The following is a 24,929-nucleotide window of genomic DNA, read 5'->3' as shown; positions in this document are numbered from 1 at the left end:
TGAGTCCTGGAAGGAGTTATCCCTGAGCAAAAAGCCCTGAGCGCCTCTGAGTGTGGCTCCAAAACAAAAACATAAAGTTATTTACTTATTTAATTTTTGGTTTTGGGGCCACACCCAGTGACACTCAGGGGTTACTCCTGGCTACGTGCTCAGAAATTGCTCCTGGCTTGGGGGACCATATGGGACGCCAGGGAATTGAACCGCAGTTCATCCTAGGTTAGCGTGTATAAGGCAGATGCCCTACCGCTTGTGCCACCACTCCAACCCCCCATAAAGTTATTTAAAGTAAAACTGTGAAATTTAAAGAAATGTATTTGAGCAGGTGGGTTGGGAAAACTGGCCTAGACCTAACTGTTCAGGGGCTACTCTAAGCTTTGTACTCTAGGATCACTCCTGACAATCCTCAGCACCCCATGTGGTGCCAGGGATTGAACCTGGGCCAGCAACATGCAAGACAAGCACCTGATGCTCTGTACAATCTCTCTGACCACCAAATGAGCCTATCTTAATTCATTTGATTGTTTTGTTTTGTTTTGGGGCCATACCTGGTGGCACTCCTCAGGGGTTACTCCTGGCAGGCTCAGGGGACCAGACGGGATGCTGGGGATTGAACCAGGGTCAGTCCTGGATAGGCCACGTGCAAGGCAAACACCTTCCCACTGTTCTATTGCTCCGGCCCTCTTTATTACATTTGAATAAATAAAACTTTCTTATAGCACACAAGAAGATAAGGTAAAAGTGGAATCGATGTTTCTATATCAAACTTTGGAAATTTCATACAGATAAAGGCTAAGTCAAGTTAACAGACAGGTAAAAAAAGGGGGGGGGATTTTTTGTCTGCATTTATCCAAGGTTGAGTGTCATATGGAGTGAAGTTCAGCCAGGAGAGAGAGACAGAGACAGAGACATGTTTCTCATATGTAGGATATTAAGAAGGAGCGATAGCACATCCGTAGGGCATTTGCCTTGCAGGCGGCTGATCCAGGGCGGACCTGGGTTTGAGCCCCAGCATACCATATGGTCTCCCAAGCCAGGAGTAACCCCTGAGCATCACTGGGTGTGGCACCCAAAAAAAAAAAAACAACAAAAACAATCAAACAAATAAAAGGAGAAACAGAAAAGGTCTGAAGCAGGAGAATGTGTGTGTGTGTGTGTGTGTGTGTGTGTGTGTGTGTGTGTGTGTGTGTAGAGGAAATGATGAAATCGTAATGTTGCAGCCTTACCACTGACAGTATTACAAATCACAGTGACTAAAATAAAATTTAAAACAAACACACAATTAGCTTCCAGGCACTCACCTTGAAAGCTAGACCACGCAAGCTACTTGCTTTGTCTCCAAAGCCCTATGTTGACACTGGCGGGTCAGAGTGCAGATGATCTTAAATGAAACTGAAATGAAAGCCCACTTCCTCATTGCGAATACCTCATGTGACATAGGTCTAATTTCTTTTTAAGGCCAGTTTAGTTGAGGTCCCTTCGCTGCCTCGGAAACTTGGGAGAGGGACCATCTTCGAGTCTTCTTCACCAGAGCGCCTGCTGGTCCTGGCATGTATGTATCTGTTCTCTTATCCCCCTGAACATCTTTCAACCCTTTGCTTTTGCTTTTAACCAGATCAGCTTAGCTTGCCAGGCCTTAAATCTTGGCTATCAGGAAGTAAACAAAAAATCTTATCGCTCCCTTTGTTTCATAAAAAAAAAAAAAAACCTAAAACAAAGATCCATTTTTGAAAATTTCATCTTTGTATTTAAACTATCCTGAAACTAGGGCAGGTTTTTTTTTGTTTTTTGTTTTTTCTGTTTTGTTTTTGAAATGTAAGTTGAAATTTTACGTGGTTGTAGTTTGAACTGTTTTGAATGAAAAGGAAACAAGGGTAGAATCCAATTTGAGGGACTAGTGACTGAATTTTGCTAAATAATATAGAAGTTGAGTTTTCAAGAGTAGGTAATTGCCTCCTTTGAAATAGATATTTTGATTGCTAGGATTTTTTTTTTTTTTTTTTTTTTTTTTTTTTTTTTGGTTTTCGGGCCACAGCCAGAAACGCTCAGGGGTTCCTCCTTGCTCCGCGTTCAGAAATCACTCCTGGCTTGGGGGATGCCAGGGGATCGAACTATGGTCTGTCCTAGGTCAGTCGCATGCAAGGCAAACACCCTACAGCTTGCACCATGGCTCCAGCCCCATGAATTTTTAGAATTTTTAGAATTTTGTGGTTCTGGGACTGGAGAGATAATAACAGGGGCTTGGGATTTGCCTTGCATGCCCAGATTTAGTTTGATCCTTGACACCACATCGGGTCCCTCAGTCACTACAGAGTCAGGAATATCCCCTACAACCTGCTAAATAGATATCTTGCAACTCAGAAAATAATCTGAGTTTTCAAAGGTTTGTCTTCTTCCTTCCTTTCTTCCTTCCTTCTTATTTCTTTCTTACAGAATTTTGTCTTCCTTTTTTTAAAATTTTATTTATTTATTTATTTTGTTTTGAGGTCACACCTGGTGACACTCAGGGGTTACTCCTGACTCTGTGCTCATCTGGCTTGGGGGACCAGATGGGATGCCGGGGGATCTAACCTCGGTCTGTCCTAGGCTAGCGTGGGAAAGGCAGATGCCTTATCCATTGCGCCACCGCTCCAGCACAGATTTTGTTTTATTTTTATTGTTTGTTTGTTTTTGGGTCACGCCCAGTGGTGCTCTGTTAGGTTTACTTAAAACAAAGTTTATCGCTGGTTTCTTTGTATCTTTTTGTTTATAATTTGGTTTCTTGCAAAACAAAGATAGTCTTCCTTGTAAACCTGGGTGGGTTGACTGCCCCACCCAGTGGGGTCTCTGTACTCAATAAAAACTGTAGTTCTGGCAGGCAGCTGGCTGGCTCTCCATACTAGGGAGAAGATTGCCAGATTACACGGGTTTCACCCTCAGCCTGGTTTGGATTATTCAGACTCGTTCACCTGGGCTTGGAGGTAAGGGGTGTGGGGTGATTTTACAGTGCTCAGGGGTTACTCATGACTGTGCTCAGAAATCACTCCTGGCAGTTTAGGGGGACCCTCTGGAATGCCAGAGATTGAACCCGGGTACAACCGGGTTGGCTGCATGCAAAGCAAACACCCTACAGCTGTGCTATCTCTCCAGCCCCAGAATTTTCTTTTCTTTTCTTTTCTTTTTTTCTTCCTTTTTTGGTGTTTGGGCCACACCCGGTGATGCTCAGGGGTTCCTCCTGCTATGCGCCCAGAAATCGCTCCTGGCTTGGGGGGACCATATGGGACTCCGGGGGTGGTCCATCCTAGGCTAGCATTTGCAAGGCAAATGCCTTACCTCTAGCACCACGGCTCCGGCCCCTGATCTCGGAATTTTATTTCTCAACTTGCCTTCCTTCTCATTGTTTCCTTGCCTGGAGATGGCACACTTGGTGCTGGCATGCCAGCATCACACATTTGAGTTGTGGTGCAGGGACTCTCAGGCAGCAGAGTTGCCCGGGAAGAATCTACCACAGGTGTGTAAGGCAGGTGCTTCGCCTCTGAGCCTCCTGCAGACCCATGACAGTCTTCTGTTTAAGGATGTTTTTGGGGGTGAGGAAAGGAAGAAAGAATTTTCCCTGAAATCCTTTTGGGCTCTACTTGGCCTCCTAGTTACCTTCACTACGGACCTTGGAAAAAAATTTGGTTTTCCAGAAATTAGGACATTGCTGCAAATCATTATTTTGGCGGGAGGGTGAGCACACTCAGTGGCACTCAGGGGTTACTCCTGGCTCTATACTCAGAAATCACCCCTGGCAGCCTTGGGGGAATGTATGGGATGCCAGGAATTAAACTCAGGTCAGCTGCGTGCAAGGCAAACACCCTACCACTGTGCTATCATTCTGGCCCCCTCTACAAACTTGCAACACTTTGCAAATGTCGGACCGGGGGGAGGTGGAGAGATAAATCTTCAGTTAGTCCTGGGAGCTTTCTGTAGAATTCTTATGGGTAATATTCTGTCTGATAGGGGCCGGAGAGATACCACATGGCGTTTGCCGTGAATGCAGAAGGATGGTGGTTCAAATTCTGGCATCCCATATGGTCCCCTGAGCCTGCCGGGGGGAGATTTCTGAGCACAGAGCCAGGAGAAATCTCTGTTTTCCAGGTGTGACTTAAAAACAAAACAAAACATAACAAAATATTCTGTCTGATAGACTTTGCATGCTACTTTTGATTTGTTTACACTCAAAGGTGTGTACAGAGGCTGCGGCCCCTACAATGCATAGAGGCATGTACGGTGCTGAGGATGGAACGAAGTTCTTGCATGCGTTGAAGTGTGAACACCGCAGCCTTCTCAACCATCCCTGGGCCCCAGTGCTGCCGGGCTATGTTACAAAAAGCAACACTCAGAAAATACACAGCTCATAGACCCTCTTTTCATTTACCTTCACAGGATGAGCTGGCTGGTCTGCTTCCTGCTACTGTGCTCCCCAGCTGTGGCCCAGTTGCACAGAGACCCCACGCTGGACGGCCACTGGACTCTCTGGAAGAAAATCTATGGCAAAGAATACAGAGAAAAGGTACAAGGGCTAGCCAGCCACCAGTTGGCTTTTCCTTACATACCCTTTCTCCTCCTCAAAATTGTTTTCAACGACAGGGTTTTCAATAAATACTAAGCAATCACCTGGGCCTCCTCTCAGGAGGAGACCCCAGCAGGGGTTCTTGGCCACTAGTCCTGAATTCAGGGGCTGGAGGATACGGTGTGGTGGCTCAGTTCTGCAATGCCAGGGACATTTGGAACACATGAGTGCTCAGGCACCCGACTGCCAGACTCTCCCACCATTCCCTTCTCTCTCTCTCTCTCTCTCTCTCTCTCTCTCTCTCTCTCTCTCTCTCTCTCTCTCTCTCTCTCTCTCTCTCTCTCTCTCTCTCTCTCTCTCTCTCTCTCATACATACATACCCTTAAATGGAACTATTTCCTGGAAATTAAAGAAAAATAATAAGAGGAGAGGTCAGATAGTCAGTGCAGAGGGTAAGATATTTGCCTTGTATGCCCTATGGTCCTGCAGAGGTAGGTTCTGGCACCCCTGAGGTTCCCGAGCATTGCCAGGAATGATCCCTGAGCACCGCTGGGTGGGATCCAAAAATAAAACAAAATGAGAACAGGTTTGAGGAACCAAAGGAAGCTGATTGCATTCCCTAGAACATCGAAATGCTACAGATGTTATTTCTGGCATCCTTAGCTTCCTTCCCACCCTCCTACAGATGTTATTTCTTGCTTTCATTCCTCACTTTGTGCCTTTTTTTATTTCAAAGCATATTTAATGACTGGTTTAAGACCTTAACCCTCCTGACTGGTATAACTGCAACTGAATGTCATTTCTGAGTTCATAGCAAGACTGATTATATTTATTTATTTATTCCTACTAAGTTTATTAAGAGGATTTTATGAAATACTCTTTAAATAAGGGAGTTAAACCTAAAAGATGTGACTATACAACTATCTGTCTAGTAGTACATTGAAACTTCATGGGAAGCATTGTGACATAAAAAGATGTCTATGTATGTTATATCTATGCTTATGTGAATAATAATAATGGCGTGAGTATTCTAAAAGTAAAAGGAAGTTTCAAAGAATGTTTATATGTTCTGTTTAATCTTGACACGTCAGGAATTTTATGTTACTATTCAATGAACTTACTCCCCAACTACATTACAAGGAAATTAATTAATATAATGCTTTTGTTTGGAGAAATCTATTTAAAAAAAAAAAGAGTCTTTTTGAAAAAAAAAAAAAACTAATCAGGAATTACTCCTGGCAGTGATCAGGGGACCATATAGGATGCCAAGGATCAAACTCAGATCAACTGCATACAAGGCAAATGCCCTATTGGTCATACTAATGCTTCAGCTGCTCTTTCTAGTTTTTTTTTTTTTTTATTGTTGGTTGTTGGTTTTTGGGCCACACCCAGTGTTGCCAGGGGTTACTCCTGGCTCTGCTCTCAGAAATTGCTCCTGGCAGGTACAGGGGATCATATGGGATGCCAGGATTCAAACCACTGTCTGTCCTGGATTGGCTGCATGCAAGGCAAATGCTCTACTGCTGCGCAATCTCTCCAGCCCTGTCTTTCTAGATTTATAGAACATTTGGACTATCCAATTTTTTCATAGACTTCTCCAAACAGAAGTAAAACAAACAAATTAAAAACTAGAAAAAATGTTACAGTGCCCTTGGAAAAATTGAACACTTAAAATTTATTGGAAGTTGGGGCTGGAGAGATAGCATGGAGGTAGGGTGTTTGCCTTGCATGCAGAAGGACAGTGGTTCGAATCCCGGCATCCCATAGGATCCACCAAGCCTGCCAGGAGCTATTTCTGAGTGTAGAGCCAGGAGGAACCCCTGAGTGCTGCTGGGTGTGACCCAAAATCCCCCCCCAAAAAAATTATTGGAAGTCAAGGGTTTGTGATGCTTTTAGTAGGATAAACTCCTTGGAATTGTTTTCTAGATTTCTTTGGGGGGGGCCACACCCAGTGATGCTCTGGAGTTACTTTGGGTCCTGCACCCAAAAATTACTTTTGGCAGGTTTAGGGGACCATATGGGATGCCAGGGATCAAACACTGGTCTGCCACATGCAAGGCAAATGCCTTATTCTCATTTTATATATATATTAATTTATTATATATTTATATACAAATGTATATATACATATATATATATATATATTGCTCCAGCCCCCTAGTTGTTTTCTTACTCTTTTCCCCTTTTAGTAAATGGGGATATTAGGTCAGTTAGTGGAGGAATAATGTGAATATTACTCTCTGCACCAACGAATGCCCATGTCACTGGAAGGAAATAAAAATGACTCTTCTTAGTTTGCCGTATTTTGTTGTTTTTTTGGGGGGGAAGTAGGGTATCCCCAGCTGTGCTCAGGACTTACTCCTAGCTCTGTGCTCTGGGATCACTCCTGGCAGGTCTCAAGACCATATATGGTGCTGGAGATTGTTGGCCATGTACAAAGCATGTGCCTTAATCCCTTTATTATCTCTCTCTGGCTCTGGTTTCTTTTGTTTGTTTTGTTTGGGGGCCACACATATAAGTTCTCAGGGCTCACTCCTGGCTTTGATCTCAGAGCTCACTCCTGACAGTGCTCAGGGGCCTGTAGTATCTGGAACTGGACTTGCGTCAGCCACAGCAAGGCAAACTTCCTGACCACTGTATTATCTCTCTAACTTCCTGATTTCTTTTCCTTTTTTTGTTTTTTTGTTTTTTTGGGTCCCACCCAGCAGCACTCAGGGTTTCCTCCTGGCTCTACACTCAGAAATTGCTCCTGGCAAGTTCGGGGGACCATATGGGATACCGGGAATAGAACCACCTTCTGTCCTGGATCAGCTGCGTGCAAGGCAGATGCTCTACCGCCGTGCTATCATCTGGCCCCATGATTTCTTTTTCTTTATCCCATTTTCTCCTCTATTGAATTAGTAATACTTCTGTACATATTCAGTGCTGGGCTAACAGAAAAAATTTGAAGGAAAGGGATGATAATATAGATTTTTACTTCCTGGAATCAGATTATAAGTGTATGTTCTCCCATTCAATGAAATTAAGTCGGAAAGAGCTGTTGAAAACCGATAATTGGGCTCTGGTTTCCTGGACACTTTGGCCCTAGAAGTGGGGTATGGATCAGTACTTTTAGGTTTATATTATTCTCTTTAAATGCAACTCTTATAGAGTAGCCAGAATTAATAACAACATTGAATGCACTCTGGATAGAATAATAGAACCACACTATGTATCTTGTTTTGTTTTGGTTTTGGGCCACACCCGTTGACTCTCAGGGGTTTCTCTGGCTATGCACTCAGAAATTGCTCCTGGCTTGGGGGACCAGATGGGATACCAGGGGATTGAACTGTGGTCCGTCCTAGGCTAGCACTTACAAGGCAGGTGCCTTACCTCTAGCGCCACCGCTCCGGCCCCCACACTATGTATCTTTTTTTTTTTTTTTTTTTTTGGTTTTTGGGCCACACCCGGCGGTGCTCAGGGTTACTCCTGCTCAGAAATAGCTCCTGGCAGGCATGGGGGACCATATGGGACACCGGGATTCGAACCAACCACCTTTGGTTCTGGATCAGCTGCTTGCAAGGCAAACACCGCTGTGCTATCTCTCCGGGCCCCACACTATGTATCTTAAAGTCCTCCTATGAGAGACATCATTCTGTACCAACTCTTTCCTCTGATTGTCTTCACTCAGTATGAAACCCTCTAGTTCAGGGGTCTCAAACTCAATTTACCTGGGGGCCGCAGGAGGCAAAGTTGGGGTGATCCTTGAGTGCAAAGTCAGTAGTAAGCCTTGAACATTGGAGGGTGTGACCCAAACAACTAGAACAAAACAAAACACAAAAAGATTCCTCTAGGGCAGGGCCACCAAAGGTTGTACGGAGGGCCGCATCCATGTTGCTACAATGGCACAGTTTGGTTCTTTCTTAGAGCTGCATAATATTCCATTGTAGAAATGTATCACAATTTCTTGATCCCAGTCATCTGCCTTATTGGAGAACTGATCCATATAGGTTAGGGAGGAGGTTGAAGGAGGCGTGTTACGATACTTTGGGGACGGAGGGGATGGGTATGCTGTTGGAATTATGCACATGAAAAACCATCATTACTACTGTAATTTTCACAACTTACCGTTGTTAACCATAGTCTTAATTTTAAAAAACAATAAAACTAAAATAGTTTTAAAGATACCTATGGGGCTGGAGAGATAACATGGATGTAAGGCCTTGCATACAGGACAGTGGTTCGAATCCTGGCATCCCATATGGTCCCCCAAGCCTGCCAGGAGCGATTTCTGAGTGTAGAGCCAGGAGTAACTCCTGAGCACTTCCGGGTGTGACCCAAAAACTAAAATAATAATAATAATAATAATAATAATAATAATAATAATAATAATAATAATAATAATAAGAAGAAGAAGAAGAAGAAGAAGAAGAAGAAGAAGAAGAAGAAGAAGAAGAAGAAGAAAGATATGTATAGTGGAATTAAATTCACAGCAAACTGAGTAGAAAATTGTTAGACACGCTTGAAATTCCATTGGAAACCTTGGAAATGAAAAATACAGTTATTATATTAAGGATTATAATATGGAGCAGGGAGATAGCTCAGTTGGTAGACCACATGCCTGTCATGTGATGCTTGGCATATGTACCCAGCCTACTTCCTGCCCCTGCCCTCAGTACCACCGGACTGCTTTGAGGAACCCCAGTACCATTGGTCCTCACACTGCTAACCTGGAGCCTGGCCTAGCTCTGCTAGAAGTGGTTCAGCTTCTCATCCTGTTGGAATGCTTCTAACTTAAGAAGTTAAAAGAAAATAGTAATATCCAGCCATTACTGGAGTTGGGTAAATATTGATGCACCCAATCAGAAGGCAGCATATAAAAAAAAAAAAGAAAGAAAGAAAGAAAAGAAAAACTCTGTAACTTATCCAGGCTATTGTTCTATTTAGAGTTTATTTCAAGAGACAGGGAGACATTTGCCAGCCTCGAACTTTCAATGCAAGGTGGCTATGGAAATGCCAATCAAGAAAAATAACATGCAGGAGGTCATTGGTTCAAATCCCGGCGCCCCAGATGGTCCCCCGTGCCTGCCAGGAGCAATTTCTGAGCCTGGAGCCAGGAATAATCCCTGAGCACTGCCGGGTGTGACCCAAAAACCAAAAAAAAAAAAAAAAAAGAAAAATAACATAGGGGCCGGGCGGTGGCGCTAAAGGTAAGGTGCCTGCCTTGCCTGTGCTAACCTTGGACGGACCGCGGTTCGATCCCCTGGTGTCCCATATGGTTCCCCAAGCCAGGAGCAACTTCTGAGCACATAGCCAGGAGTAACCCCTGAGCGTTACTGGGTGTGGCCCAAAAACCAAAAAAAAAAAAAAAAAAAGAAAAATAACATAGCGCAAGGTAGCAATGTATTATACAATTAATATAAAGAAAGCTTTTGTGTGCCTGGGATATGGAGTAGTGAGGGGAGTGCATGCTTTGAAGGTAGGAGCCCTGAGTTCGATCCTGATACTGCGTTGTCCCCAAGAACTACTGAGAACCACATCCAAGCACCCAGCTGAACTGGAAGTATCTTCAACTGCAAGAATAAAAATAAAGCATTCGTACAAGAATAGGGGTCACAGCCTGAGTCTGCGGGGACAATCCCAAGATCAATACCACCTGGGCCATAGCAGAGGGCATTTTACAATTGTCTGTCAGGGAAGTGGCCTGACCACTCAGTGATCAGTTGTTAAAAATGTTAGACTGGGGGCCGAAGAGATAGCACAGCGGTAGGGTGTTTGCCTTGCATGCAGAAGGACTGTGGTTCAAATTCCGGCATCCCATAGGGTCTCCCGAGCCTTCCAGGAGCGATTTCTAAGCTTAGAGTCAGGAGGAACCCCTGAGCGCTGCCGGGGGCAGGGGGACTCAAAAACAAACAAACAAACAAAAATGTTGACACTGATGTCAAATCTTTAGACAAAAACTCCTGCTTCTGGGGTTCTGGTGTGAAAATCAGCTGAAGGTGAGTTCTTCCTAATTTGCTGATCGCTGGGTCAGTCAGCCACTAGCTTGGTAGCCAGACAAGATGGGAATCTGTTTGGTTCACACCAGTTTCCACCAAATGGAACACTGGACTTTTCAAAAGAACACAGGAACCCTCTAAAGGGAAATAGGGATGCAGAAATCTGGTGCTGTTAGTGACAGCACATGAAAAGAAAGCCCACAGCCTTTCCCCTACAGGAATTGTCATCTCTGTACCTAGTTTTTTCTTTGTTGTTTTGTTTTGGGATTATACCTGGCAATGTGAAGAGGCATTAGTAATTAGAAGTAAAGTAATTAAATTAAATTATAGTAAAGTAAAATTAAGGTAATTAGGAGTAGAAATTACAATTAACATGTGATTTTATCAGTGAGATTATTTCACAAATTTACATGCTCCCAGATCTAATTTTAGTGGAATATACCAATAAGATGTTTATTTTAATTTTGGAGCACTTACCAATGGTTCAATGTAACTATATTCTACTTTTTTCTTATATTTAGAATGAGGAAGAAACGCGGCGGCTAATCTGGGAGAAAAATCTGAAATACGTGACAATTCATAATCTGGAACATTCGATGGGAATGCATTCGCATGACCTTACCATGAACAACCTGGCAGATATGGTAAGTCAGCCACAAACCTCACCTTCCTCTCCAGGTGAGCAGGATGGTTGTCTTGCCCAAAGAATCTTAAGACAAAAGAGTAGTGACAAGAGAACATTGTCACTGAAAGTAAGATTTGGGACAGATTCCTTCCTAATCCTGCTCTGTCGCTTTCCTTCCCAAATTCCTTCTTCAGAAAATATTTTAAACCCAGAGGCCAGAGAGAGCACAGTGGTAGGGCATTTGCCTTGCATGTGGCCAATCTGGGAGGGATCTGGTTTGATTCCTGGCATCCCTTATGGGTCCACAGCCTGCCAGGGATGATTTCTGAGTGCAGAGCCAGGAGTTACACCTGAGCACTGCTGAGTGTGGTCCAAAAACCAAACAATCAATCAATCAAGTTTAAAAAAAAAATTAAACCCAGATCAATACTATGACTCTTTTTTTTTTTTTTTCGGTTTTTGGTTTTTGGGCCACACCCAGCGGTGCTCAGGGGTTACTCCTGGCTGTCTGCTCAGAAATAGCTCCTGGCAGGCACGGGGGACCATATGGGACACCGGGATTCGAACCAACCACCTTTGGTCCTGGATCGGCTGCTTGCAAGGCAAACGCCGCTGTGCTATCTCTCCGAGCCCAATATATACTATGACTCTTGTTTTGTATTAATTCCAGAAAGCACGCTTAATGACTACTCTGAAAGTGTTTTTATTCAGAAATTGTGTTGGGTCCATAACAACTTGTCACACTCTGTAAGTCGAAATCAGCTATTTAATATGACCCTCCTGCTCTTTTTGTTTGTTTTGTGCCATACCCAGCAGGGATGGGTGTTGGAACATTGTATAATTGAAACTCAACTATCAACAACTTTTTAATACCGTACTCATGGTGATTTAATAAAAAATAAATAAATAAGTAAACTCTGCTCTACTTAACCATTGTGGCTAAAATGAAAGTTCGCCATAAATGAATTCCTACTTATAAGCAAGAATCTCCTTTGTAATTCTTTTTTACCTGCTTTTAGACATCCTTTTTATAAAATCCTGATTTGCTCTGAACCAAATGTCTATCTCCATGTAACCTCTAGTTTTTACTATTTTCTTAATTTCTTTCCTTTTTCTCTTTTTTTGTTTTTGTTTTTAGGGGGGTGGGGAGGGAGAAGGAACTTGTGGTGGTTGGGCCACATGCAGCAGTACTCTTGGCTTACTCTGGCTCTGTGCTCAAGGCTCACTTCTGGCAGTACTGGGAACCATACGTGGTCCTGTGGATTGAACCACAGAACCAGATCAGCCACATGCAAGACAAATACTCGCTATGCCATGTCTCTGGTCCGTAATTTCCTTTTCGATTAGAATGTCTAACTGGAATACCAACACAAAATACAAGGCTTAAAATACCCAGATCATTCTCCTAGCAAATAGGTAACGGCTTCTATATTAGTCGTGATTACCAGCTGCTTCTTGTGGCTTAATATATTCACAGTGACAATGCTTAGTCTATGGAAAAGAATAATATTAATGAAAAGAAACATATATTTGCTTTGTAGACCAGTGAAGAAGTGTTGTCCTTGATGGGTTCTTTGAGAGTTCCCAGCCAGTGGCAGAGAAACGTGACTTACAAGGCAGCTCCTAACCAGAAACTACCTGATTCCGTGGACTGGAGAGATCAGGGATGTGTCACTGAAGTGAAGTACCAGGTGAGAATTAGCACCACGAGTCTCAGCGCCCCAGGGAAAGTCAGGTTTAAAGAACTTGGCAGCAATTTTTATAGTCTCTTGCTTTCTAATTGTCTTCCAATTAAATTCTATGTCCCTTGAGGGCAAAGACTACATATAATAATATGCTTAATTTACATTACTCAAATTGCTTTTTAATTAATGGTTAGAGCCAGATTACACAGAAACGGTGAAATAAGCAAAGTGATGTGTAATTTTATTTTTATTTGGGGCGGCTTGGGGAACACACTGGCAGAAGTGCTCTGGGGTTATTTCTAGTTCTGCACTCGAGAATTACTCCTGGAGGTATTCTGGGGACTCTATGGAATACTAGGGATCAAACCCAGGTGGCCAAGTACAAGGCAAGTGTCCCACCCACTGTACACATGTCATTGTTTTGTTTTGTTTTTTTTGGTAATTGTTTTTTAAAAAGTTAAGTTTGGAGGGCCACACCCAGCATTGCTCAGGATTTACTCCGAGCTCTGCACTCAAGGACTCACTCCTGGTGGGGTTTGGGAAGCACGTGTGGTGCTAGAGATCGAACACAGGCCATCCGTGTGCAAGGAAAGTGTCTCAACCACTGCACTATCACTCTGCCCTGTGATCCAAAAGCTAGTGGGTGCCTCCACCAAGCCAACTCAAGTCAACCTTCACTCCTATTGTGCAAAGAGGAAACCACGGGGTGTGACTCTTCCTGGGCCTGGAGCCAGGCAGACAGGTTGTGTCACCAAAGCTTCCTCCTGTCGTCTTCCCTTTCTTGCCTTTGTGACTGTGTCTCTGTTTCAGGGCGCATGTGGGGCCTGCTGGGCCTTTAGCGCCGTGGGGGCCTTGGAAGCGCAGCTGAAGCTGAAAACAGGAAAACTGGTGTCGCTCAGTGCACAGAATCTGGTGGATTGCTCCAAGAACGAAAAGTATGACAATAAAGGTTGCAACGGTGGCTTCATGACCCAGGCTTTCCAGTACATCATTGACAACAATGGGATCGACTCTGACATTTCCTATCCCTACAAAGCCATGGTATGTCATACGCAATTACGTTTTTCATCTTTGTTACTCGGCATTTTTGTACTATTGGTTGACTTGTTGCATTTTACCCATCAAGTCAAGTGCTTGAGAAGCAATATTGAGAGTGTAAGAGAACCCCATGAGCAATTCTAAAATTGTTTTGTTTTGTTTTGTTTTTGGATCCCACCGGGCAACGCTCAGGGGTTACTCCTGGCTCTGTGCTCAGAAATCACTCCTGGCAGGCATCTGGCCGGGGGACCATATGGGATGCCATCCGTCCACCCTGGATAGGTTGATTGCAAGGCAAATGCCCTACCACTGTGCTATCTTTCTCCAGCTCCAATTCTGAAATTTTTATTCTTTCTTTTGCATAGAAGATCCTTGTTCATTTATGAGTAGCACCATAGTTTTTGGGGTTTGTTTTTCATTTGTTGGTTTTTGCTACACACCCAGCAGTGCTCAGGACTGACTCCTGGCTCTGTGTTCAGAGCGTACCCCTGGTGGTGCTCAGGGATTGAACCCAGATGAGCTGCATGCTAGGCAAATGCCCTACCTTCTGTACTATATCTCCAGACCCTATTGGTAGCACAATAGTTTTAACAAGCAAGCTTAAAAGTAGATTTTGGTAGACCAGATAGATAAAACAAACTGAAAAGGAATAAAAAGGTTAATGCATGGCCCAAAGAGATAGCACAGCGGTGTTTGCCTTGCAAGCAGCCGATCCAGGACCTAAGGTGGTTGGTTCGAATCCCGGTGTCCCATATGGTCCCCCGTGCCTGCCAGGAGCTATTTCTGAGCAGACAGCCAGGAGTCACCCCTGAGCACCGCCGGGTGTGGCCCAAAACTAAACAAAAAAAAAAAAGTGTTAATGCAGATTTTGAGGAATAGAGAAATAGGATAGAGTTTAAGGTACTTGCCTTTCATGTAAGCATCCAACCCTAACCTCCAGCACCTCCCAGAACAATGCAGAACAGAATGGGAGAGCAGAACCTAAGCCAGGGATCTCAAACTCAATTTACCTGGGGGCCGCAGGAGGCAAAGTCGGGGTGAGGCAGGGCCGCATAAAGGATTTCGCTTACCGAATATTCGCAATAAAAAATCGCATTAGTAAGAAAAAAAATCGCATTAAACATTTGCATATCCGAAAGGAACTGCTCAGGGTATGCGAATGTTTAATGCGATTTTTTTCTTACTAATGCAATTTTTATTGCAATTATTCAGTAAGCGAATAATCGCAAATACTGCGATATTTGAAGGCCGGCCACGGGCCACAAAATGTTGTATGGCGAGTTTGAGACCCCTGACCTAAGCACTACTGGGTCGGCCTAACTTTCCCACCCCTGAAAGGATTTTCCTGCAGGGGCCAGAAGGATGCACAGTGGTAGGGCTTTTGCCTTGCACATGGCCGACCCAGGACAGACCTAGATTCAATTCCCGGCATTCCATTTCATATGGTCCTCCAAGCCTGCCGGGAATGATTTCTGACTGCAGATCCAGGAGTAACCCCTGAGCACTGCCCAGTATGGCCCAAGAACAAAAACAAAACCAAAAAAAAAAAAAAAAAAAGGATTTTTCCAGCAAATTTTCCTTAATATTCTCTTGTACATCTGTCTTTAATTATTGTCCTAAAGTTTAAAATACGATGCTCAATCTTATTCTAAAGTCATCAAACACATTATTCTACCACCACATTAAATAGTTAAGTTATGCCCTTTTGCTCTTTGAAAGATTCTTACATATTGTCTTTGAAATATAAATAATATAACCATTTTGCATGAATTTGGATGTGAAAATATCACTTAAAAACTTCCTAATAGGGACTGGAGAGATAGCCTGGAGGTAGGATGTTTGCCTTGCATGCAGAAGGACGGTGGTTTGAATCCCGGCATCCCATATGGTCCCCCGAGCCTGCCAGGGGCGATTTCTGAGCGAAGAGCCAGAAGGAACCCCTGAGCGCTGCCGGGTGGGACCCAAAAACAAACAAACAAAACAACAACAACAAAAAAAAAAACCTTCCTAACAGTATCACTATTGTTTTGGTTTATTCAAGTTATTTTTCCTATTAAGCAATTTATAAAATATAGTTGCATAGACAACAACTTGTGAAAATCTCATTCCTCTTTCCCACTTAAAATGCAGTTCTCGCTTTTACATAGCCTGTATAAATCTTTTTTATTGTTTTTGGTTTTTCATTTGTTTTGGGGTCACACCCAGCATCACTCAGGGGTCACTCCTAGCTCTACATTCAGAAATCACCCCTAGCAGGCACGGGGGACCATATGGGATGCTGGGACTTGAACCACCGTCCTTCTGCATGAAAGGCAAACACCTTACCTCCAAGCTATCTCTCTGGCCCCAATTTTTCTTTCTTTAAAAGGTGGAAGGATCTTAAAACCTTTGAAAAGGCTAAATAAGGAAAGAAAACACTTTTGAAATCAACATGTATGCTATAATTTATAAGGGACGTTTAAGTATACTTTGATATCTGGTTATATAGTATATATGTATATATATATATATATATATATATTTTTTTTTTTTGTAGGATGGAACGTGCCAGTATGATGTAAAAAATCGAGCTGCTACGTGTTCAAAATACGTTGAACTCCCCTATGGCGATGAAGAAAGCTTGAAAGAAGCAGTCGCCAATAAAGGGCCTGTGTCTGTTGCTATCGATGCAAGTCATCCTTCCTTCTTCCTCTACAGAAGCGGTAACGACCCAGTGAATGTCCTCTTGCTTGCTCCCCTGGCATCATCAAAAAGAATATCACCCTTCCCATCACTCAACCTTTGAATGTTGCGGGGAGCTGTTTGCTTTTAGTGTGGATTCTGTGCTAGCTCTGTGTTCAGTGTTCACTCCTGCTGGGCTCAGGGGACCATATGGGATGCCAGGGATCTAACCCAGGGCAGCCACATGCAAGGCAGAAGCCTATCCACTGGACTATTGCTCTTCCTGTATGTTGAGTTTAAGTTGAACAGAATTCTCCTTTTTATATCAACATTATAACACCTCAATTAATCAAGTCATACTTAACCAAATTTATTAGCACTAGTAGCCAATTCCTATAATGAATTCTTCTTGTCCTCTATCTGTCCCAATCCACACAATAGGCCTATCCCACATGTTAAAAAGCAAAATCTTTTGAACAGTTTTTTTGCCTAAAGTCTGGAAATGGTCGGCTGGAATTAGAGACTGCTATTCTGCTCTCAGCCTACGTCTCTAGCCCAGAGCCACTTTTGCTGGGACATGGGAGGGTACCACTAGTGGTAGAATATTATATTAAATATAGAGGAAGGATATCATTTGGGGGGGTAAGGGGCAGGGTGTCGGGGCTGCACCTAGTGGTGCTCAGGCAAATGCTCACTCTTTGTATTATTTCTCTAGTCCCTCATCTTTTTCTTTTTCTGATTTTGGTTTTGGTTTAGCACCTATAGTTTGCTCCTGGCTTTGTGCTCAGGAATCATTCCTGGGGGACCATATGGGGTGCTGGGATCAAACCCAGCCAAACAAGTGCTTTACTCATTGGACTATCACTCCAACCCCATCATCTTTTCTTTTAGATCCTTAAAGATGATTTAATTTTGTCAAGGATGACAATGCATGGGCAAACAATTTAGGAATATGTCAAAGAAATACAATAACTGGCTTTATACAAGTTGAAAAGAAAAAAGCAATAGTTTATCAAAGATTTCTCAGTAAACTAAGATTCTATGTCAGACATGACCAGAAAAGACAAAGATAATGTAGGTAGAAAATTAATATGAACTTTGAATCGCGTCTATGTGTGATTGAATGAGCCAACCTTGCCACATATCCCAAATAGCCTGATAAAAGCAGTCACATTTCCAAGAGTCCTTCACAACCGGTACCATTCACTCCACTTTCTCTCCCTGTGCCGCCTTTCAGGTGTCTACTTTGATGCAGCCTGCACTGATAAAGTGAACCACGGTGTACTCGTGATCGGCTACGGTAACCTGGATGGGAAAGATTACTGGCTGGTAAAAAACAGGTAACAGTTTTATACTTGAATGTACATTTGGTGACAACTGCTTTCTTGTGGCACAGCTGGAGAGAGTGCACAGATATATGGCGCTTATCTTGAACGTGGCTGATCCCAGCATCCCATGTGATCCCCTGAGCTCTACCAGGGCTAATTCCTGAGGATAGAACTGCCAGAGGTGGCCCAAAAGCCAACAAGAAAATAAGAAAATTAGCTTTCTAGTGATGTTGATGAACTTGACAATGATAAACATTGATAACTTCTCAGAAGGATCATCTCAAATGAGCCAGTGCCCCATTTTATCACTGGATGTGGCCCCAAACAAACAAAAATCCTATCCAAGGTAAAGGAGAGGACAGAGGGCATAGAGCCAGAAGTAAGGCCTGAGCACCGCTGGGTGTGGAACAAAAAAATCCTATTCAGGGCTAGAGAGATAAAGCAAGGTGCTTGCCTTGCATGTACTCAACTCTAAACTTTGATCTCTGGCATCACATTCGATCCCCTGAGCATCAGCAGAAATGACACCTGAGCACTGATCTAGGAGTAGCCCCTAAACATTTTTGGGCTTTCTCCTGCCCAAATCTTACTCACTCTTTAATCCCTATTTTAAATGCTTACCCCTCCATATTATATTTACTCTGAATTATCTAATTTTGGTTTGTTGTTGTTGTTCTGGGGCCATGCCCAGTGATGCTAGCTCTGCACTCAGGAAACACTCCTGGTACACTCAGGGGACTATATGGGATGCCAGGGATTGACCCTGGGACAGCCATGTACACCTACCCGCTGTACTCTCTCTCCTCCTCTTGTCTCTCTAACTTCTAAGCTTTAACTTTGCCTTAGAAAATCTATCATAAATATTTCATACACTGTGCATATTTATAGCTATGTTTGTAAATCATACTTCAGTCACTGTAAACATTTCCTTTTAATTTACTTATGAAATGCTAGGAATTGAACCCAGGGCTTTACATACATATGGTCATATTACTTACTTCTAAAATGTAAAATTTTAAAATATAGAACTGTCTTAGCCAAAAAAAAACAAAAAAAAAAAAAAAAAAAAAAAGAACTGTCTTAGCCATGAATAGAGCTCAAGGGTAAGAATACTTTCCTCATATGTGTGAGAGCCTGGGTTTGATCTCCAACGCTGCCAAACAGCAGCAGCAATAACAGCAAAAAATAGAGTAGTTTCCTATTCACTTTTACATCTTCATTCATACGTTGATTCAATAAACATATATTGAGAGTCTACCACATTCCAAGCATAGTGCTGGGCTTGGTATTTGATAATCAAGAACTATCCTTTCTAAAATGAATTCAGATGCTCCAAGTCTAATAGATTCAAGGGGGGGGGGGAAATGAGTTTGTGTACAGACCCTTGCAGTAGAATATGAGAAATACTGAGAGAGGTGATTGTAGGTTGAATAGAAGCACAGGTTACTTGGCATAGCCTGGAGACTTAGCAAAAAAACTTTTAGCCAATTATTTGAAAAAATATTCAAAAACCAGAAGAAATTAGCCTATTAAAAAAAAAAAGACTGGCCAGAGAGATAGCATGAAGATAAGGTGTTTGCTTCACATACAGAAGGATGGTGGTTCGAATCCCGGCATCCCATTTGGTCCCCCAAGCCTGCCAGGAGCAATTTCTGAGCATAGAGACAGGAGGAACCCCTAAGCGCTGCTGGGTATGACCCAAAAACGAAAAAAAAAAAATTGGGACAGGAGAGATAGCATGGAGGTAGGTCATTTGCTTTGCATGCAAAAGGACGGTAGTTTGAATCCCAGCATACAATAGGGTCCCCCAACTTGAGCCTGCCAGCAGAGATTTCTGAGCATAGAGACAGAGTGCTGCCAGGTATGACACAACCCCCCCCTCCCAAAAAATACTATGAAAGGTAAGAAAGCCAAATGTGCAACAGAAAATAAATAAATGAATTAGAGATTTCTTGCTCTCTTTTATAGAAGTTATAGAACAAAGGGCCCACTATGGAGAGATGCACATAAAAAAGAATCAAATGAAGAAAGACTTCAGCAACTGCTGCAGTAAATGCTATTGAGAATAGACTGGATGGGGCTGGAATGATAGAGAGCATGGCGGCAGGGTGTTTGCCTTCACAAGGCTGACCCGGACGGACCTGGCTTCAATTCCCAGCATTCTATATGGCCTCCTGACCTACCAGGAGCGATTTCTGAGCACAAATCTAGAACCCCTGAGTGCTGTTGGATGTGCCCCCCAAAATACATTAATTAGACACAAAGAATAGATTGGACATGGACATAGATTCTATACTCCATAGAGGTTTCCTATACAAAATTCCTTTTTTTTTTTTGGTTTTTAGGCCACACCCAGTGGCACTCAGGGGTTACTCCTGGGGATGCTGGGATTTGAACCACCATTGGTCCTGGGTCAGCTGCTTGCAAGGCAAATGCCCTACTGCTGTGTTATCTCTCTGGCCCCACAAAATTCTCTTAGATCATTTAACTCAGGGGTCTCAAACTCAATTAACCTGGGGGCCACAGAAGGCAAAGTTGGGGTGATCTTTGAGTGCAAAGTCAGTACTAATCCTTGAACATTGGGGGGTGTGACCCAAACAACTAAAAAAACAAAACAAAACAAAAAAAGATTCCTCTAGGGCAGGGACACAAAATGTTGTATGGAGGGCCCCTGATTTAACTAATTCTTATTTATCTCTTAAAAGGCTAAATCAGATCACCTACAATGTGACTATATTACATTGTAGTAAAAAATCCTAAAGTAAAGAACATGAAATCATCTGTTCTATTTCTCCTGTTTATATTTAACCTTTGAGCACATACAGAGCATGACCTCTGTTCCTCTGTTCCTGCATTCATTCCTCTTTTTGGACATAGGAATTTCATTTTCTTTTTTTTCCTTTTTTTTTTTTTTTTTTTTTTGGTTTTTGGGTCACACCCGGTGGTGCTCAGGAGTTACTCCTGGCTGTCTGCTCAGAAATAGCTCCTGGCAGGCACGGGGGACCATATGGGACACCGGGATTCGAACCAACCACCTTTGGTCCTGGATCGGCTGCTTGCAAGGCAAACGCCGCTGTGCTATCTCTCCGGGCCCAGGAATTTCATTTTCTTATCTAGTGCATTCAAGCATAGTGATGAAAGCATTAGCTTTGGAGCCAGGTAGACCTTGGTAGAATCTTATCTCCTTTCTGGTTGACGGGACTTTAAGTGAGTGAGTTAATGTCTTTAATTTCTGTTTTCTCCATCTGCAAAATGAAAATAATAGTTTCAAGAGTATTTTTTATTTGTTTTTATTTTTTAGTTTCAAGAGTCTTAAAGAATTAAAATAATAAAGGTTTTTTTGTTTTGTTTTGTTTTTGGGTCACACCCGGCAAAATAATGTAAAAACTTAGAAGCGTCTGTGCATCATAAGTAAACATTGATTAAATAATTGTTATTGTTATTATTCCTCCTTGGAGTCTCTATAAATAGGACTCTATCTGATGTAGGAAATTGTCTTTAATAACATTACACATTACTATCTTAATTACAGGTTTGTGTTTTTTTTTTTTGTTTTTGGGTCACATCCAACAGTGCTCAGGGGTCACTTCTGGCTCCACGCTTAGTGACCCCAAAAACCAAACCAAACAAACAAAAAAAAAGAAATTGCTCCTGGCAGGCTCGGGGGACCATATGGGATGCTGGGATTCGAACCTACAACCTCTGCACGCAAGACAAACACCTTACCTCCATGCTATCTCTCCAGCCCCCAGTTAAGATTTTTGTAGAATGCTTTGATGATCAATATCTAGCAATGAGATCAAGAATTTAATACCATAGCATAAATTATTAAAAATATTTTGTAGAGGGGACGGTGAGGTGGCGCTAGAGATAAGGTGTCTGACCTGCAAGCGCTAGCCAAGGAAGGACCTCGGTTCGATCTCCCCCCCCCCCCCCATCCCATATGGTCCCCCCAAGCCAAGGGCAATTTCTGAGTGCTTAGCCAGGAGTAACCCCTGAGCATCAAATGGGTGTGGCCCGAAAAACCAAAATAAATATATTTTGTAGAGAAGCCAGAGAGATCAGTAGATAAGGCCTTGCATATGACTGACCCAGGTTCAATCTGAGAATCTCATGTGGTTCCCTGAACTCCTCCAGGAGTGTCCCTGTTTTGAGTGCCAAAAGGTTGATCTGAATTTGATCCCTCACACTCCATGAGGTTCCCCCAAGCACCACCAGGAGTCATCACTGAGCCCAGAGCCAGGAGTAAGACTGCCAGGTGTGACCCCAAACCCAAACCCAAACCCAAACCGTAAAATAGAATAAGAGACTGAAGACTGACTGAAGCTCTGGGCTACTGTGGAGGGACTGTGTACCAACACTGCCATTCGAAGTCAAGAGCTCCAATCCTATTGTAAACAATGATACCTCACTTCTAAAAGGAGAAAGAGAGAGGCCTCCAGGTCATGAAGGTTAACAGTTAATGGTTAGAGCTTTTATTATTTTCCTTAGATATTACCTCTCTTCTTCAATAGAACATAAAGATTCCTAAACTGGTCTTTGACAATTACCTACAAGCCCTGGGGAAATTCCTGTGATATTGGATTCTAATTTCAGTTTATAGTTTTGTGATCAACTTAGGAGAAAAGAAGTCCAAGAACATATGATTTGATTGTAATCAGTTTTTATTTTGTGTGTGTGTGTGTGTGTGTGTGTGTGTGTGCGTGTGTGTGTGTGTCATTTCTTTTTCTAAAGCTGGGGCCTCAACTTTGGTGACCAAGGATATATTCGGATGGCAAGAAATAGTGGAAATCATTGTGGGATTGCTAGCTACCCTTCTTACCCAGAAATCTAGAAGATCACTTCATTTTGCAGCAGGCCATGAAGAACAAAACACCGCCTCAGGTTAATTTTACCTGCCGTAATCACTAGAAATAAGTGGACTGTATCTCCTTACTGTACTACAAAATAAAGTTTAACTTTTGTATTTCTTGATTTTGTAGATCTTGGGGGGGGGGATGACACAGACTAAGTGAACGAAAAATGTGCTATTGACATAACTGCATGAGAAATGATAAGCCCAAAGAAATCTGTCGTGTTTATCATTGTCAATTTTTGCATTCTATCTGTTAAAGTCACCTGATATCATTTTTAACTTGATAATCATTAATAAACAGTTCTTTTGAATCATTACATCCTCCCATTCTTTTATTCTTCAATCACTACTAAATTCTACCATGAGGATATACATTAAACAACACTGGTGATGATCGTGAATACTTACAGGAATAAACTATTTGGTTATGAATATACTGAAGTTTCAGATTGTATCTTTATAGATAGATTCAATATTTTTTCTTTTTTCAATAATTTATAAAATGATGACATCAGAACAGTCAATCCATTTTCAAGCATTTTAAATGAATTTGTTTGTTTTGGGGCCACACCCAGCAGCTCTCTACTCAGAGATTGCTCCTGGCAGGCTCGGGGGGCCATATGGGATGCCGGGAATCGAACCCAGGTTTGTTCCGAGTTGGCTGCGTGCAAGGCAAATGCCCTACTGTTATGCTATTTCTCTGACCCCTTAAAAGGATTATTTTAATGTTCAATAATTAATATACAAATTATTTTGGATGGGGCCAAACAGATAGCATGGAGGTAAGGTGTTTGCCTTTCATGCAGAAGGACAGTGGTTCGAATCCCGGCATCCCATATGGTCTCCTGTGCCTGCCAGGGGCGATTTCTGAGCATAGAGCCAGGAGGAACCCCTGAGCGGTGCTGGGTGTGACCCAAAAACCAAAAAAAAATAATAAAATAAAAATAAAAACCAAATTATTTTAGTTTTGTGTTATACCTAGCATTGCTTAGAACTTACTCCTGGCTCTGTGCTCAGGGATCACTACGGTGATTCTTGGGGGGGCGGGGGGATATATGAGTTGCTAGCGATCAAACCTAGGTCCACCATGTACAAAGCAAATACTTTATCTGCTGTACTACATTTCTATCCTAATTATTTTTATCTAATTACTAACAATGTGGTCAGATCTTTTTATGATAAATAATTACATCAACCTTAAAAATGTAATGGCTGGGGCCGAAGAGATAGCATGGAGGTAGAGCGTTTGCCTTGCAAGCAAAAAGACGGTGGCTCAAATCCCAGCATCCCATATGGTCCCCTTTGAGCCTGCCAGGAGCGATTTCTGAGTGTAGAGCCAGGAGTAACCCTTGAGTGCTGCTCGGTGTGACCCAAAAACCAAAAACCAAAAACCAAAAAAAAAAAAAAAAAAGAAAAATGAAATGACCACAGCCATATTACAGTTCATAGGGTACTTTGCACATGATAAACCCAGGTTAGATTCCCAGAAGTCCATATGGGCCCCTGAACTCATTCAGGAGTGATCCCTGAACACAGCCAGGAGTAACCCCTGAGCATCACTAGGTGTTGCCCAAAACACAAAATTAAAAATCAGCGGGGCCGGAGAGATAGCATGGAGGTAAGGTGTTTGCCTTTCATGCAGGAGGTCATCGGTTCGAATCCCGGCGTCCCATATGGTCCCCCGTGCCTGCCAGGAGCAATTTCTGAGTCTGGAGCCAGGAATAACCCCTGAGCACTGCCGGGTGTGACCCAAAAACCAAAAAAAAAAAAAAAAAAAAAAATTAAAAAAAAAATTAAAAATCAGCCAACCAAGAAGACAGAAAGAAATCAATTACAGTGGGTAAGGTGCTTGCCATGCACAAAGCCAATCTGGATTTGATCCCCAGCACCCCATATGGTTCCCTCAGTACAGAGCCAAGAGTAAACCTTGAACACCAGTGAGTGTCGCCCCCAAACCATACCCATTTATTGCATTTCTTTTAAAATATTTTGTTGGGGGGGCCAGAGCAGTGGTGCAGGGCATATAAGGCGTCTGCCTTGAGTGTGCTAGCCTAGGACAGACTGCAGTTCAATCCCCCAGCGTCCCATAGGATCCCCCAAGCCAGGAGCGATTTCTGAGCTCATAGCCAGGAGTAACCCCTGAGCATCACCTGGTGTGGCTGAAAAACCAAAAAATAGAACTTTTTGTTGGATCAGGAGATAATACAGTGATTAGGAAGCATGCTAAG

The 24,929-nt window shown here is 42.7% G+C and overlaps 1 protein-coding gene across 1 annotated transcript; it reads left to right on the top strand.

The window, feature by feature from the left end:
• The first annotated feature begins 1,488 nt into the window (after nt 1-1,488).
• On the top strand, nt 1,489-23,018 carry CTSS (cathepsin S). Its single transcript, XM_049765939.1, has 8 exons — nt 1,489-1,549; nt 4,405-4,531; nt 11,031-11,153; nt 12,676-12,825; nt 13,630-13,860; nt 16,394-16,559; nt 17,756-17,858; nt 22,581-23,018. Coding segments are annotated over exons 1-8 (1,002 nt in total). The 5' UTR covers nt 1,489-1,547; the 3' UTR covers nt 22,681-23,018.
• The last annotated feature ends 1,911 nt before the right edge of the window (nt 23,019-24,929 follow it).

The sequence above is a fragment of the Suncus etruscus genome, chromosome 19 (assembly GCF_024139225.1).
Source record: "Suncus etruscus isolate mSunEtr1 chromosome 19, mSunEtr1.pri.cur, whole genome shotgun sequence".
Classification (NCBI taxonomy): domain Eukaryota; kingdom Metazoa; phylum Chordata; class Mammalia; order Eulipotyphla; family Soricidae; genus Suncus; species Suncus etruscus.
Note: the sequence above shows the minus strand (reverse complement) of the source record. Positions and strands in the feature narration are given on the sequence as shown.